Consider the following 16,137-nt stretch of genomic DNA (forward strand, 5'->3'; position numbering starts at 1 on the left):
TAAATAATAGGAGTCAGATATTTAAAACCAAAGTATCAAGGCTTCCCTGAATGTTCCTTGTGTTTGGTTGTCTAATCAGGACTGAATTAACGTATATGAAGCAAATAATTTACTCTTTACCTTCCACAATACTGGACTTGGCAAGGTATCCTGAAGAGGATTTCAGAGCTCCACTGAACACAAAGAAACTGGCACCAGTCACTAAAATAGCAATAGAAATAAGTATAGTGAAAATGGATTCCAAGATGGTGGGCCTGGGACAACAATAAATATTTGCTAATTGAAATTTCTAAGCATCATCATACAGAAAATTTTAAAAAATCACACAGAATGTATATACCATAATAAACAAGTAACAAATAATTCTGATGGAAATGAGGCATTGTTTCTTTTTTATATTTTTTAAAACTAGCAGGCCAAAGGTAAAGATACAACTCCCTGTGAACTTTGACTCATTTTCCACTTCAGCTGTGAAAAACTATGGCAAGCTTAGTGAGTTAGACCACCACAAGTTTATTCTGTTTCCATTATAGAGGTTTTCAGTCCAAAAGCAGTTCCACTGTGCTAAAGTCAGCAGGACTGATTTCTTTTTCTTTTTCTTTTTTTTTTTTTTTTTCCTGACAGGCAGAGTTAGACAGTGAGAGAGAAAGGTCTTCCTTCCATTGGTTCACCCCCCAAATGGCCGCTACGGCCGGCATGCTGCGCCGATCCAAAGCCAGGAGCCAGGTGCTTCCTCCCGATCTCCCATGTGGGTGCAGGGCCCAAGCACTTAGGCCATCCTCCACTCTCTTCCTATGCCACAGCAGAAAGCTGGACTGGAAGAGGAGCAACCAGGGCAGAACTGGCACCCCAACCGGGACTAGAACCCAGAATGCAGGCGCCGCAGGTGGAGGATTAGCCTAGTGAGCCATGGCACTGGCCCAGGATTGATTTCTTTTGGAAAGTACTGGGACAAAATCCACCACCTTGCATTTTTCAGTTTGTAGTGTTCACTTGTAAACGTTCGCCAACTTGTGGGCCTTCTCACCAACATCAAGTTACTACTTTGATCTCTGCTTCCGTCACTGTATCTTTTTCTGATTTCACCTTAGCCAATGTTTCACCACCACCCCGCCCCCCCTTTTCCTCCTTTTGCTCCTCTCTTCTCCTCTCCTCAAAAGATTCGAAAAACAGAGCAACAGAAACAGGGAGAGACAGCGATCTTTCATTTACTGGCTTGTTTTACAAATGGCCACAATGGCCAAGGCTGTGTCAGGCTGAAACTAGGAACCAAGTTTGGGTCTCCCATGTGGGTAGTAGGGGTTCAGTAACTTAAGCCTTGTTTCACTACCTTCCCTGGTGCATTAGCAAGGAGCTGGATCAGAAGCCAGCTTAATTCACTGCACCAAAGCACCTTATCCCATTGAAAAACTGAAAGGCAAAAAAGCAAAGAGGAAGAAACAAAGAGATTTTTCATCTATGGCTTCACTCCCCAAATGGCAACAACAGCTATGTCTGGGCCAGGCAGAAGCCAGGAACCAGAACCCCTACCTACTCTCCTACACTGGTGGTAGGAGCCCAGGTATTTGGGTCATCTCCTACTGCCTTCTTGGGCACATTAGTCAACAGACAGAAAGGAAACAGAATAGTCGAGAAACCAGCTGATGCTTGAGAGAAACAGCCATCACAGGACGTGGCTTAACCGTGTAGACAGTAACTGGGAATGAGATCTTAAAGTACATTTTTCCAGGGCCAATGTTGTTGCACAGCAGGTTAAGCCACCACCTATGATGCAAGCATCCCATACAAGTGCCAGTTCAAGTCCTGGCTCCTTGACTTCTGATCCAGCTCTCTGCTAATGCGCCTGGGAAAGCAGCAGAAGATGGCACAAGTACTTGAGTCCCTGCACCTATGTGGGAGACCTGGATGAAGCTCCTGGCTTTGGCTCAGCAAAACCCTAGCTGTTGTGGCCATCTGGGGAGAGTGAACCAGCAGATGGAAGATTTCTTTCTTTCCATCCCCCTCAATTCTGCCTTTCAAATAATTTTTAAAAAGTTTAGAAAATAAAAAAGTAATAATTTATTTGAAAGGCAGAACAGCAACAGAGAGAGAGAGAGAGAGATCTTTCATCTATCGGTTCATTCCCCAAGTGGCCCAGGCACAAGCGAGGAGCCAAGAACTCCATCCTGGTCTTCCACATGAGATGCAGGGGCCCAAGAACTTGGACCACTTTCTGTTGCCTTCCCAGGAACATGAACAGGAAGCAAGATTAGAAGCAGAGCAGCCAGAACTCAAACCTGCATCCTGATATGGGATGCAGGCATCACAAGCTGCAGCTTAACCTGGGGCACTACCCTACTGGCCTGTATCTGCCTACATCTTATTTTTTTTTTAAAAGATTTATTTATTTATTGAAAAGTCAGAGTTACACAGAGAGGAGAGGGAGAGGGAGAGGGGTAGAAAGAGGGAGAAGGAGAGAGAGAGATCTTCCATCCGCTGGTTCACTCCACAATTGGCAGCAATGGCCGGAGCTGCGCTGATCCGAAGCCACGCTGATCCGAAGCCAGGAGCCAGGAGCTTCTTCCAGGTCTCCCACGAGGGTGCAGGGGCCCAATGACTTGGGCCATCTTTTACTCCCCCGCTAGACCATAGCAGAGAGCTGCATCGGGTGTGAAGCAGCCAGGTCTCAAACCAGTGCCCAAATGGGATGCTGGCGCTTCAGGCCAGGGTGTTAACCCGCTGCGCCACAGCGCCAACCCTTTGTCTACATCTTAAACTGGATTGAACTAATCCAACTGTCTATCCACTGGCCATACAATATCTCTAACAGTTCATCATCTAGCATTTGTTAAGAGCTTTGGGAGAGTGGGTGGGAGAGTGGGTATGGTGGGAAGAATCATCATGTTCCTTAAGTTGTAATTATGAAATGTATGAAGTTTGTATTCCTTAAATAAAAGGATTTTAGAGAAAAAAAGAAAAACTGTAGGATTCATAATTTTAAAGCAACAACAACAACAACAAAGGAAATTCCCAGAGACAGGAAGCCTGAAACAGCACAAGATAATCCATTTTACTTCTGCTTCTGGATAAGTCTCAAGTTTACATAAATGGAGCCCAAATCTGGCTCCAGTAACTTTCACTCATTGATGCTGGACTTTCGTAACTTTAGAAAGTAAGTTGGAGGCTGGTGTTATGGCATAGCAGGTTAAGCCACCACCTGCAATGCCAGCATCCTACAGTGGCGCAAGTTTGAGTCCCAGCTGCTCCACTTCCGATTCAGCTCCCTGCTAATGACCCTGTGAAAACAGTGGAAGATAGTCCAGGTGGCTGGGCCCCAGTCATCCATGTGGGAGATCCAGAAGCTCCTGGCTCCTGGCTCCAGCCTGGCCCACCCCTAACCTGTTGCAGCCATTTGGAAAGTGAACCAGGAGATAGAAGATCTCTGCCCCTTTCTCCTTCTCTGTGTAACTGCCTTTCTTTCTTTCTTTTTTTTTTCTTTTTTGACAAGCAAAGTTAGACAGTGAGAGAGAGACAGGGAGAAAAGTCCTCCTTTTTCCGTTGGGTCACCCCCCAAATGGCCGCTACAGTCAGTGGGCTGCGCCGATCCGAAGCCAGGAGCCAGGTGCTTCCTCCTGGTCTCCCATGCGGGTGCAGGGCCCAAGCACTTGAGCCATCCTCCACTGCCTTCCCGGGCCACAGCAGAGAGCTGGACTGGAAGAGGAGCAACCGGGACAGAATCTGGCACCCCAACCGGGACTAGAATCCGGGTTGCCAGCGCCACAGGTGGAGGATTAGCCCAGTGAGCCACAGCACCAGCCTGTGTAACTGCCTTTCAAGTATGAGATGGTGCTGCAGGCTGCTGCTGAGCCACAGCAATGGCTCCATAAATAAATCTTACCAAAAAAAAAAAAAAAAAAAAAGGTAGATCTTACGTTTTTTTGTTTTGTTTTGTTTTTGTTTTTTTTTGTTTTTTGTTTTTTTTTTTTTGACAGGCAGAGTGGACAGTGAGAGAGAGAGAGAGACAGAGAGAAAGGTCTTTCTTTTTCCATTCGTTCACCCTCCAATGGTGGCTGCGGCTGGTGCACTGCGGCCGGCGCACTGCGCTGATCCAAAGCCAGGAGCCAGGTGCAACCAGATCAGCGCAGCTCCGGCAACTGCAGCCAGTTGGGGAGTGAACCAGCAGATGGAAGACCTCTCTTTCTGTCTCTCTCTGCCTCTCCTCTTTCTGTGTAACTGACTTTCAAATAAATATATAAATCTAAAAAAAAAAAAAAAGCAACACTCCACCTCCTTGACAAAAAACATATCTATATAAATATTAAAAAAAAAAAAGTCAACCAGGATGCCTCCATCTCACATCAGAATGCTTGGGTACAAGTTTCAGCTTCAGTTCCCAATTGCAGGTTTCTATCAGTGGACACCCACTCAAGTAGTAGAGTTCCTGCCACCCCTGTGGAAGATCCAGATTGAGTTCCCAGGTCCTGGCTTTGGTCCAGTCCAGCCCCAGCCATTACAGGCATTTGGGGAGGAAGCTAACAGAAGTGAACTCTATTTCTCAAAAAGAAATCATATACATACATACATACACATTTGACAATAATCTCCTGAATGCCTTTGGTATGTTTCATAAAACATACCAAAGAAAACCAGTATTGGTAAACACTCTGAGGGGAAAATAAGAATTACCAAATAAATTTGGTCAAAGCTAGGCATTATCTTTCTTTTGAAAAATCAGAATATACATCAGCTTGTCAAAGTGTCTGGAAAGTATAGAAGTAAAGAAAGCTGCTAAACTTTGTTTAATATAGGGCTTCTCAGAATTAATTTATTAAGCAAGACTTTTATTTATTTATGTGAACCTTTTTTAAAATCATGGAACTTGAGAAAACACTTTGGGTAATTCTACCTTGAATAATGCTTCTCAAACGCACAATATGAACTTGGATCACACAGATATCTTGTTAAAATTCTGATTAGCATATCTAAGGCACAGATTCTTCATTTTTTTTTTTATTTTTATTTATTTTTATTTTTTTTTATTTTTGACAGGCAGAGTGGACAGTGAGAGAGAGAGACAGAGAGAGAAAGGTCTTCCTTTGCCGTTGGTTCACCCTCCAATGGCCGCCGCTGCAGCCGGCTTACCGCGCTGATCTGATGGCAGGAGCCAGGATCCAGGTGCTTTTCCTGGTCTCCCATGGGGTGCAGGGCCCAAGCACCTGGGCCATCCTCCACTGCACTCCCTGGCCATAGCAGAGAGCTGGCCTGGAAGAGGGGCAACCGGGACAGAATCCGGCGCCCCGACCGGGACTAGAACCCGGTGTGCCGGCGCCGCAAGGTGGAGGATTAGCCTATTGAGCCACGGCGCCGGCCCAGATTCTTCATTTCTAACACTCTCCCAAGTGATGAGATTACATCTTGAGTAGAACTGAAACTAGAGGCTTTTCTTCAGAATCCTATTAATTAATATTCATTCAGTACAGTTGGTCATCCAGCAACCTCCAAATCCACCTAAGCATATTCACTATGGGACCTATTCAAGTACCAGTACTGGCTCCGTCAATATCCTAAAGAATGGGCCTGAGCTGTGACGCACTAGGCTAAGCCTCTGCCTGAGGCACAGGCATCCCATATGGGTGCCGGTTTATGTTCCAGCTGCTTCTCTTCTGATCCAGCTCTCTGCTGTGGCATGGGAAAGCAGCAGAAGATGGCCCAAGTGCTTGGGCCCCTGCACCTGCATGGGAGACCTGGAAGAAGCTCCTGGCTTCTGATCAGCCCATCTCCAGCAGTTGTGACTATTTGGGGAGTGAACCAGCAGATGGAAAACCTTTCTCTCTGTCTCTCTCTCTTTATAACTCTACCTCTCAAATAAATAAATCTTAAACAAAAATCCTAAGGAAATACCTTTAAAATGTTACCCTAATAACAGATTCATTTTTAACTGTGAGTCTAGCTACTTGAGGAGTCAACATAATCGTGGAGAAAATCTTGAAAAGATTAATCATTTGTTAGTGATCAGCTACCTAGAAAGTGAGCATTATGAAGTTGACATATCCAACTCTCTAAGTCTAGTATAACCTTTCATTTAATTTCAAGCAGCTCAAAAGCTCACCTTTTCTGGGCTGATTGTGAATACTGATAGCCTGGGTCTGATAGTTTCCATCATCATTCTGTACACACACGAGGTGAGAGTCTGCCTTTTCATTGAAGCAGGCACCTCCCGCCAGGACATGCTCATTGGATTTGTTCATGGCTTTCATCATCTGCAATCAAAGAAGAACATCAACCTCATTCTGGGAAGAATGGGCACTGTTTTGGCTGACATGGTGCAACTCAACCTTCTCAAGGAAAAAACATTAACGAAAGAATATTATTAAAATGGCAAGGAGGCTATAGGATAATGAAAACAAAAAAAATCAGTTAAAAAAACAATATATACAGATATTTCCTGTACAGTTCATAAATGATTTGTACTATTACCTATGCACATGACACATTTTGTTTTCAGTTCTTATTTTTTCATTGCTGCTGTGAACTCAAGACACTTAAATTAGTTTGGCCAGTTGCAGCACTTTCTCCTGTCCTTTGGATTCTCTGAAGATACATAACCTGATGTTCTAAGTGCAAAAGGATCTCCCACATTTAAGTGCATCTCCCTTCTTTTTCAATGCCCAATGTAGTAAGACTCATTGCTTCTTAATTTTATGAATCTGTTTGAAATGCCCAGTGAAATCGGTTAGGAATATTCTGCTTTTTCTTATCAAAAACATTTAAAATAATAATTCTGAACCTTACTTGAAAAAACTCATGAGCCACTGTTTTGTATCTAGTAAACCAATCTAATTTATTGTGATGTAAACTGCAGTACCACAGCATCCTATTCTCTCCCTCCAACCACCAATCTGTTTTGTCTTTGTGGATTTATCAATTCTATTTCATATAAATGGAATTATATTACACGTGATCCTTGTGTTTGTTTTCCTTTATTTAGCATGAAGTTTTGAAGGCTCATCTGCATTGTAGCATGTATCAGTATTTCATTCTTTTAAGATTTATTTTTTATTTGAAAGGCAGAGTTACACATACAGATACACACACCCAGAGAGAGAGAGAGAGAGAGAGAGAGAGAGAGAGAGACATCCTCTATCTCTGGTTCACTCCCCAAATGGATACAAGGCCAGAGCTGGGCCAATCTGAAGCCAGGAGCCAAGAGCTTCTTCCAGGTTTCCCATGTGGGTGCAGGGGCCCAAGCATTTGGCCCACCTTCTGCTGCTTTTTCAGGCACATTAGCAGAGAGCTGGATCTGAAGTGGAGCAGCCGGGTCTCAAAATGGCATCTATAGGGAATGCCAGCACCACAGGTGGTGGCTTTACCCAATATACCACAGCACAGGCCCCTATTTTATTCCTTTTAATGCTGAAAAGTTTATGTATATACACCTTCTACTGGGAAAGCAGTAGAAAATGGCCTAAGTCTTTGGGCCCCTGCACCCACGTGGGAGACCCGGAAGAAGCTCCTGGCTCCTGGCTTCGGATTGGCGCAGCTCCAGCTGTTGTGGCCAACTGGGGAGTGAACCATCGGATGGAAGACCCCCCCCCCTCTCTCTCTCTCTGCGTAACTCTGACTTTCAAATAATAAATAGATCTTTAAAAAAATTAGTGTACCCACTGTTTTCCAGAGCTTTTTTCACATATGTGGGCAGATTTGTAAATCATCAGCCAAGGACTCAACAGAAACCCCTTGCAGGTTTCCTGAGCTCTTTTACAAGTACTTCTGGTGATCTGTCCTAGCCATCACGTCCTCCAAATATTCTTGATTCTGTCCCCTCAATGCAGGGAAACAACTGGGCTTGATTCAGAAACTCCCTCCCTGCCCTATAGCCTAGAAACTATAGGCAATACATTAGGATAATCATAGGACTTACCTTCTTTCCTCCATTGTTCTTTTTTGTTTTGTTTTGTTTTGTTTTTAAAGATTTATTTATTTGAAAGACAGAGTTACAGAGAGGCAGAGACAGAGGCAGAGAGAGAGGTCATCCATCTGCTGGTTCACTCCCCAAATGGCCACAACAGCTGGATTTGGGCAAGTCCGAAGCTAGGAGCCAGGGACTTCTAGGTCTCCCACATGGGTTCAGGGGCCCAAGCACCTGGGCCATCTTCTATTGCCTTCCCAGGCCATAGCAGAGAGCTGGATTGGAAGTAGAGCAGTGAGGTATCGAATTGGCACCCAAATGGGATGCCAGCACTGCAGGCAGCGGTTTTATCTTCTATGCCACAGCACCAGCCCCTTTTGTTTGTTTTTTTACATATCCTGCCGTGATGTTTAGATATTAAAAGTGGATTAGTGTGTTAGTGTGCTAGCACTGCAATAATAAAGTACCAGAAACCGAGTGGCTTAAATAATAGTTCTGGAAGTTAGAAGTACAAAATAAAGTCAGCAGAGATGGTTCCACCTAAAGGCACAGAGGAAAGGATTTGTTCCAGGCCTCTCTATAAGGCTTATAGATGGCCATCTTCTCCCTATCTTTCTTCATATCATTTTCTCTCTAAGCATGTCTACATCAGTATGTCCCCTTCTTATAAGCACCAGACATTACTTGATTATAGTCTCCCCTAAAAATTCTCATTTGAATTTTATTATCTTGGTAAAGGACTTTATCTCCAAATAAGGTCACATTCTGAAGTACTGTAGGAGTGGCATGGAGTGTTAGGACTTCAACATATGAACTTTGGAGGGATACAATTCAACACACAGTAGTCAATCCTTGTTATTCCAGCATGATTGGAACTGAAAGTCGGTAAACTGTATTTGAACAAGAACAAATTGTATATGTATCTAACACCCGTTAGATAGCTATAACTTTGGGTTTCCTTGAACATAATCATTTTTGTAATGGAGCATGTCTCCTACAGCCATCCTGGAATCTGTTTATGAAACTGTTACAAGAGATACTGGCTGCTCTCAGGAATGAGGTTTCTAAGTCAGGACAGCTCTTGCACTTGCCTGATACAAATCTTTTTTCCTGGCATTTGAGCAATCATCTAGGGTTGGACAAAAGTCAGAAAGGAAGCTCCCAATTAGCTATGTGAACCACTGCATGGATTGTTGCAAGGACTATCCTAGAAGATGGCACTACTAGCAAGCTATGGTTCAGGTTCTATATCTTTATGAGAATTTTGGGGTCAAGTATGAACCATAACCATCTGATGCTGTCAGTATGAATGTATGAGAGCGCCTACATGGATTCATGGTAGATGCTATACCCTTCCTTTATAGTCTTCTCTTCCTCACATTAAATAGCTACAGCTAACTATAAAATCTTTTTTTAAATTGATTTCTAGTCTTAACCATTCCTGTTACCTACTGTATATTTATCCAGATGTCCTATACTTCCCCAAGGGAACTTAGATGTATTGGAATTTAGATGTAGCCTACAAATCTATAAAAATTAAAATCTGTAACATGAATTCAATAAAAATTAATCAAATGGGGGGCCAGCATTGTGGAGTAGCAGGTTAAGCCTCCGCTTATAATGCTGGCATCCCAAATGGGTGCTGGTTTGAGACCTGGCTGCTCCACTTCTGATCCAGTTCCCTGCTAATGTGCCTGGGAAAGCACTAGAGGAAGATCCAAGTGTTTGGGCCCCTGCATTCATTTGGGAGACCTGGAAAAAGCTCCAGACTTCTACTTCAGCCTGGTCCAGCCCTGGCTATTGAGGCCATTTAGGGAGTGAACCAGTAGAAAGAAGATCACGCTCTGTCTCTCCCTCTCCCTCTCTGTAACTCTGCCTTTCAAATAAATAAATCTTCAAAAAAAAAAAAAAAAACCCCAAATGAATAATTAATCTGAATAATGATAGTGACAACCAATGATATATCATTTGTCAAAATCTCTAGCATACCACGTACCACACTAATTATTTTACACATCTGGTTTAAATGTCATAACAACCTTATAAAGCAGGCATACTCATTTTTCAGAAAAAGAGGTTAATCCACTACAATATTATGAAGGGGCTTCAAAAAGTTTATGGAAAATGCATATTTTCTTTTATTTCAATTTTTCTATAAACTTTAAAGTTTGATTTTCTTAAAAAATACTTATTTTTATTATTTGACAGGCAGTTACAGAGAGGGAGACAGAGACGTAGAGCAAATTTTCAAACTGCTGGTTCACTCCTTCAAATGGCCACAATGGCCAGGTTTGGGCCAGGCTGAAGCCAGGAAACAAGAGCTTCATCAGGGTCTCCCATATGGGTGCAGGGGCTGTCTTCCCCTGCTTTCCCAGGTGCATTAGCAGGAGCTTGATCAGAAGTAAAGCAGCTTCTTGGCCTTTTGGCTATGATTGAGTGTAGATGTAGAGCAGCCAGGACTCCAACTGACATTCCTATGGGATGCCAGCATCTCAGGTAGTGGCTTCACCTGCTGGGCCACAATGCCAGCCCCAAAATTTAATTTTTTTAACGATTTATTTAAGAGGCAGAGAGACAGACAGAGATCTTCCATCACCTGGCACACTCCCCAAATGTGCACAACAGGCAAGGGTGGGCCAGGATAAAGCAAGGAGCCTGAATCACACTCTGGGTCTCCAATGTGGATGGCAGTGACTTAAGTATTTGAGCCATTACCTGCTGCCTCCCAGGGTAAGATTAAACAGGAAGCTGGAATTGGAAGCAGAGTCAGGACTGGAGCCCAAGCACACTGTTACAGGAAGTGGGCATCCCAAGCTGCATCTTTTTTTTTTTTTTTAAAGGCAGAATTACAGAGAGAGAGTGAGAGAGATCTTCTATCTGCTGGTTCACTCCCAAAATAGCCACAATGGCAAGGGCTGGGCCAGGTGGAAGCCAGGAGCTTCATCTGCATCTCGCACTTGGGTGCAGAGGCTCAAGGACTTGGGCTATTTTCCACTGCTTTCCCAGAGGCATTAGCTGGGAACTGGATTGGAAATGAACCAGCTGGAACTGGAACTGGTGTCCATATGTGATGCTGGCATTGCAGGCAGCAGCCTAACCTATTATGCTACAATGCTGGCCTGCTGAGCTTCACCTTACCTGCTTTACCAAACCACATTTGCCTCTTCTATAAACTTTCTGAAGCCCCCTCATATAGCCAGTAATTAAAAGTCTATTTGATCCCAAAGTCTGTTTTTGTTTTTTAGTTATCCTCATTGCCTTTCTGGTCTTAATATGTTTATTCTAAAGTAGTCATATATGATGGTACTTCAAAAAAAATTGTGGTAAAGATGAATTGAAAGATTTTTATTTTGGTGCAAAAATTTTGAAATCTACACAGTTTTTTTAAATATATAATATGAATTTTCTTTTGAAGTACTCTCATATTAGGAAATGTCAATAGGTAATACTAATTTTATCATTTCATGGGACTTCAGTATTTACATAGATATTCTGGTTATATCACTGATTTGGCTGTAGCCTAAATTTAACTAATAGAGCAACTGTGAAGATCCTTTTTCCAGAAGAACTTGGCCTCATCTAACAGTCCCACTACATTTTCCAAAAAAAAAAAAAAAAGTGTTATAACTACTTTAAATCATCAGCTCTAAAACCAGAATGGTAACTGTTTATTAAATTTATGGTGGGTGACAGGAACCAGACTGCCTGAATCCTACTTCTATTACTTGCTAGCCATTTGACCATGGGCAACTTATTTAAGTTCTCTCTGTCTTAATTCCCTCATTTATGAAAAGGTACTCACTATAGTCATTTCATTGAGTTAGTGTAAAAATATATTTCCTTAGAATAGTACCTAGTACATAATAAAATATATTTAGTACCAAATTTAATAAGTGTTAATGTTAAAAATAATCTCTCAATAAGAATATCAGTAGGGTTACCCAAACCATCAGGGATCTTTAATAACCTTGACAAAAAATTAGAAATTTTATACACAATGTCTATTTCCTTTAGTAAAATCTCCATGAGGTCAGAATTATTATCTTTCTCTAAGCTTTAGTAATGTCTCTCCTTTTACTCCCTCCCCTCATATTTTTAATACAGCTGCCAAATTCAGTTTTATAAAACTCTGCTTTCATTGTCACCTTTTCTGCTATACAATTTATCATACAAAATTTTAAATCCCTTTGCTTAGTTTTTGAAAGCTTTTGAAAAGCCAGTAGACTCCATACAACTTCATCTTCACTAACCCATCAGTCTGCTTCAGCCTCGTCTTCACTAACATTAATTGTCTCCCATTTCCTTGTAAGACATGCTCATTCCTATTGCCTCCCTGCCATTGTTTTGGCTGGTATTTATCCCCCTTTTCCTCACCTGAGTTATTTTCCATCCTTCTCTTTCTAGTGCTTAAACATCATTCATTATCCATTAAAATCTTTGATTCATGTAGTTATTGGCTAAACCTTTACATACATCTTCTATATGCAACATGCTGCAGTGGCTGTTAGGGATACAGGATCAACAAGAAATTAAAGAACATTTCAGACTACTCCATTTATCAGAGCTCTACTTTCTTTGAACATTTAGTAAATGTGCAATAAATTTCAGCACTTGTTTTCATATTGTTTTATCTATATTAGTTCTGTTTCATGCCTTCATTCAATGGTGATTTCTTGTATACCTACTTTGTTTGAGGGAGTCTGTTATTCTATCTGTGGTAAAAAAGGAGAGACCTAATCCTTCATGGAACTAACAGTCTAGGAGGGAAAACAGGCACTGAACAAAAAATAATAAATGTAGAATTATAAATAGTTACATGCAGAATGCTAGGGACACATATATGGCAAAAGTTAACTCCAGTTACAAACTGAACTAAAGGCCATCAGACCAAATGTCATTTAAGCTGACAGCCATAAAATGAGTGGGAGTTAGGCAGGTGAACAGCAGGGGAAGTGTGTGTCAACAAGGAAACAGCTTGTGCAAAAGCCATGAAGCAAAAGAGAGTACAAAACAGGCAATAATAAGGACCATGGGTATAAATGAGAAAAAATGAATGAGAAGACAAGAGGAATACTGTGGTGATGAACTAAAACAATTTTGTAAGAAAATTACTTTTTCAACTATTGAAAGTGAAGAATTATTACTTTAACACAATTAAATATAACACAATTCAACTATCCAAGATTGTGGGAAATAAGAGTACATTGAGTTGAAATAAAAATTCAATTAGAAGTCTGCTAAATCAGGAAGAAAAATAAATGACATATAATAAGGGAATTTTATTGATAATGAACTCTTAATAAATGATTGGAAATACCATTACTCTGTCTGAACAAAGATTTCTGAATCTGCATACCATCAACTGAAACAGAATTCAGATAAAAATAGATACTATGAATGGCAGCTGTTGTGATGAATATACTCAGTCTGGAAATATCTATGGGAGCCTCACTACTTTTACAGATAAATCTGTATAAACACATAGTACACCTTGCAAACACCAAGGATAACAATGTATGCGACTCACTCGGGGATGACATCTGATCCCATTATCACTGAACATAAGCTCCCAGAAGGAAAGCATAATGTTTTTACTCATCGTTGTATTTTGTTACCACAGAATATATTTAATAAACATTTGTGAAGTAGATAATAAAACTTCAAACCTGAGAAACAAATCAAGTTTTCAAAGTGTCTGTAAACATTCATTAGGGCATGAATTGTATATAATCCATTTACTTTAAAGATTTGAGTCTCTCAGGTCTAAACTATTACTCTTATTCCCAGGTAGGACTAACAGGAAAGACTGCAAATTGTACCCTAGAAAAATTCAACATGCATTATAGCTACTATTTTCTAATGTCATGAAAAAAACAATACATCACATGGAAAGTCACGAGTAAAGACTTTCATTACAAAGGTCAGTCTCACAATAATGCTGAGCCCTGAGCTCGTGAGTCCAGAAAGACATCTGTGTGATTCTAAGTGCATGCCAAGTACAAAATGCTTACAGAATGTAGAAATGATTAAGGACAAATGGCTGAACGAAGAAGTGGGAGCAGGGAGAAAGGAAGATAAAGGAAGGAAATTATTTTATACCTAACAAATCTAAAAAAAAAAGTAGAATAAAATAAAGGATCAGGAAATTACCACCTGCCTAATTTTAAAACACCAGATTTTAACCATTTTCAGGTCAAACTAAGTTTTAAAATAAAACTCTTTAAAAGCTCTAATGATTACCACATATTAGAACTGATGTGAAGAAGTTCTTAAATTCAAAAAGGACTTCACATGCAAACAAACCTCATTATTTATACAATTCTGTTCATTTGTATATAATATGTATAATTTAATTTTAGTTACAAAATATAGATTAATTCAAAAGCAATCATTTGTTTTTGGAACCTTTCTTAAAGCCAATTCAGGACTACACTACTGAGCTGTGCTTAAAAATAATGCATTTCTAGTTACAGAGAAAAACAAAAAAATTCTACCACTAAAATTACAGATACAAGGCTGTATTTACACCTTAATCAAGATGCAAATCTATCAATGATTATCATTCTATCATCAAAGGATCAAATATACAACCAGGCCAAATAAGTTACAAATTTAACACTTTATTTTCTATGATGAAATTTCTTACAACTAAGCCATACAATATTATAAACAGGGCCGGCGCCGCGGCTCACTAGGCTAATCCTCCGCCTTGCAGCGCCGGCACACCGGGTTCTAGTCCCGGTCGGGGCGCCGGATTCTGTCCCGGTTGCCCCTCTTCCAGGCCAGCTCTCTGCTGTGGCCAGGGAGTGCAGTGGAGGATGGCCCAGGTGCTTGGGCCCTGCACCCCATGGGAGACCAGGAAAAGCACCTGGCTCCTGGCTCCTGCCATCGGATCAGCGTGGTGCGCCGGCCGCGGCGGCCATTGGAGGGTGAACCAACGGCAAAGGAAGACCTTTCTCTCTGTCTCTCTCTCTCACTGTCCACTCTGCCCGTCAAAAAAAAAAAAAAAAAAAAAAAAATTATAAACAGATTCCATTATCATTTAATAATGAAATTTATATGTAATCAGACCTTTCTCTCTGTCTCTCTCTCACTGTCTAACTCCGCTTGTCAAAAAAAAATTTATATGTAATCACATAATTTTTGCCTTCATTTATGTTTTCAATTATGAAAGCTATGCCTTCTTACCTCATTGTATCTATTGCTGGGAATTTTGATGCTGGTTTTCCGAACTTCCATATCAACCACCAAACCCTGAACTACTGGCAGGGTATACTGGTAATTTCTGAAATCCTGTGCAATAGCAGAGTGAATTAGAAAAAATAACTCATAAATAGTGGAATCTGATTTACATTAGCAAAATTAGTACAAAGGGAAAGAATGTCAAAATTAAAACATCTTATTTAAATAATAAGAAAATACATAATAAAAGTCCTATTGTTTATATTCTAGCACTCTATTTAGACTGTAAATGCTTATAAGGAAGTAAACCAAACAGTTTCATATACCTCTTATATGTAACATTAAACAAACATTTGAATGCTTACCTTGCTTTATCACTATTTAACCTTTACTATATTGTTAACTGTCTCCTCCCCTTGAAGCAAACTGCAGAGGGTACATATGGATTCATCTGTTTTATTCCTGCTATACACACAATGCTTGGAACATCTTAGGTGCACACATATGCATACACATACACATACATAATACAACATATCCAGTGTGGTTGAAGCAAAATAAGCAACAATGGCAGGAATCAAGGTCAAAGCACACAACCAAATTTCAAAGGTTTGTACAGGTTACCACAAGGACTTTTGACTTTACCCTCAAGCTTTTGACCTGTTTTAACATTTCTGACTACTTTGTAAAGATAGGTGGCAAGGGGTAGGTATTTTGCCTAGCATTTGGGATGCCAGTTGGGACACCTATATTCCATACTGGAATGCCTGGGTTCAGGTCTTGACTCCATTCCAATTCCAGCTTTTTGCTAATGTGTTCCCTAGGAGGCAGCAAGTATCTGAGTACCTGCCATCTACATGCAGACCTGGATTGACTTCCTGGTTCCTGTCTACTGCCTGGCCTGGCCCCAAGTAGTGCAGGAATTTGGGGCAGTGAAAACAGCAGATAGAAGCTCTGTTTCTATCTCTGCCTCTCAGGTAAACCACCAAATTTAGCAGGGAAAAAAGCAAATAGAAAGCAAGGGAGCAAGGATAGCAGAATGGAGAACAGACAAACACAATAAAAAT

General features: G+C 41.0%; 1 protein-coding gene across 7 annotated transcripts in view; it reads right to left on the bottom strand.

Annotated features, from left to right (window-relative positions):
- ZFYVE9 (zinc finger FYVE-type containing 9) overlaps nucleotides 1-16,137 on the bottom strand; it is a 213,141-nt gene that overhangs the window by 13,131 nt on the left and 183,873 nt on the right. For 5 of the 7 annotated variants that reach the window (XM_051857767.3, XM_051857765.3, XM_089300650.1 and 2 more), the window contains 3 exons: nucleotides 15,077-15,181; nucleotides 6,089-6,239; nucleotides 121-201 (listed from right to left, as the gene is read on the bottom strand). In XM_051857767.3, coding sequence (XP_051713727.1) covers nucleotides 121-201; nucleotides 6,089-6,239; nucleotides 15,077-15,181 — 337 coding nt within the window. Of the gene's footprint in view, nucleotides 1-120; nucleotides 202-6,088; nucleotides 6,240-15,076; nucleotides 15,182-16,137 lie in introns of those variants that run through there. The other 2 variants (XM_051857766.3, XR_016211026.1) reach the window with 2 other exon arrangements.

Source organism: Oryctolagus cuniculus, chromosome 7, assembly GCF_051225735.1.
Source record: "Oryctolagus cuniculus isolate XC-2025 breed Fujian yellow rabbit chromosome 7, ASM5122573v1, whole genome shotgun sequence".
NCBI classification, from domain to species: domain Eukaryota; kingdom Metazoa; phylum Chordata; class Mammalia; order Lagomorpha; family Leporidae; genus Oryctolagus; species Oryctolagus cuniculus.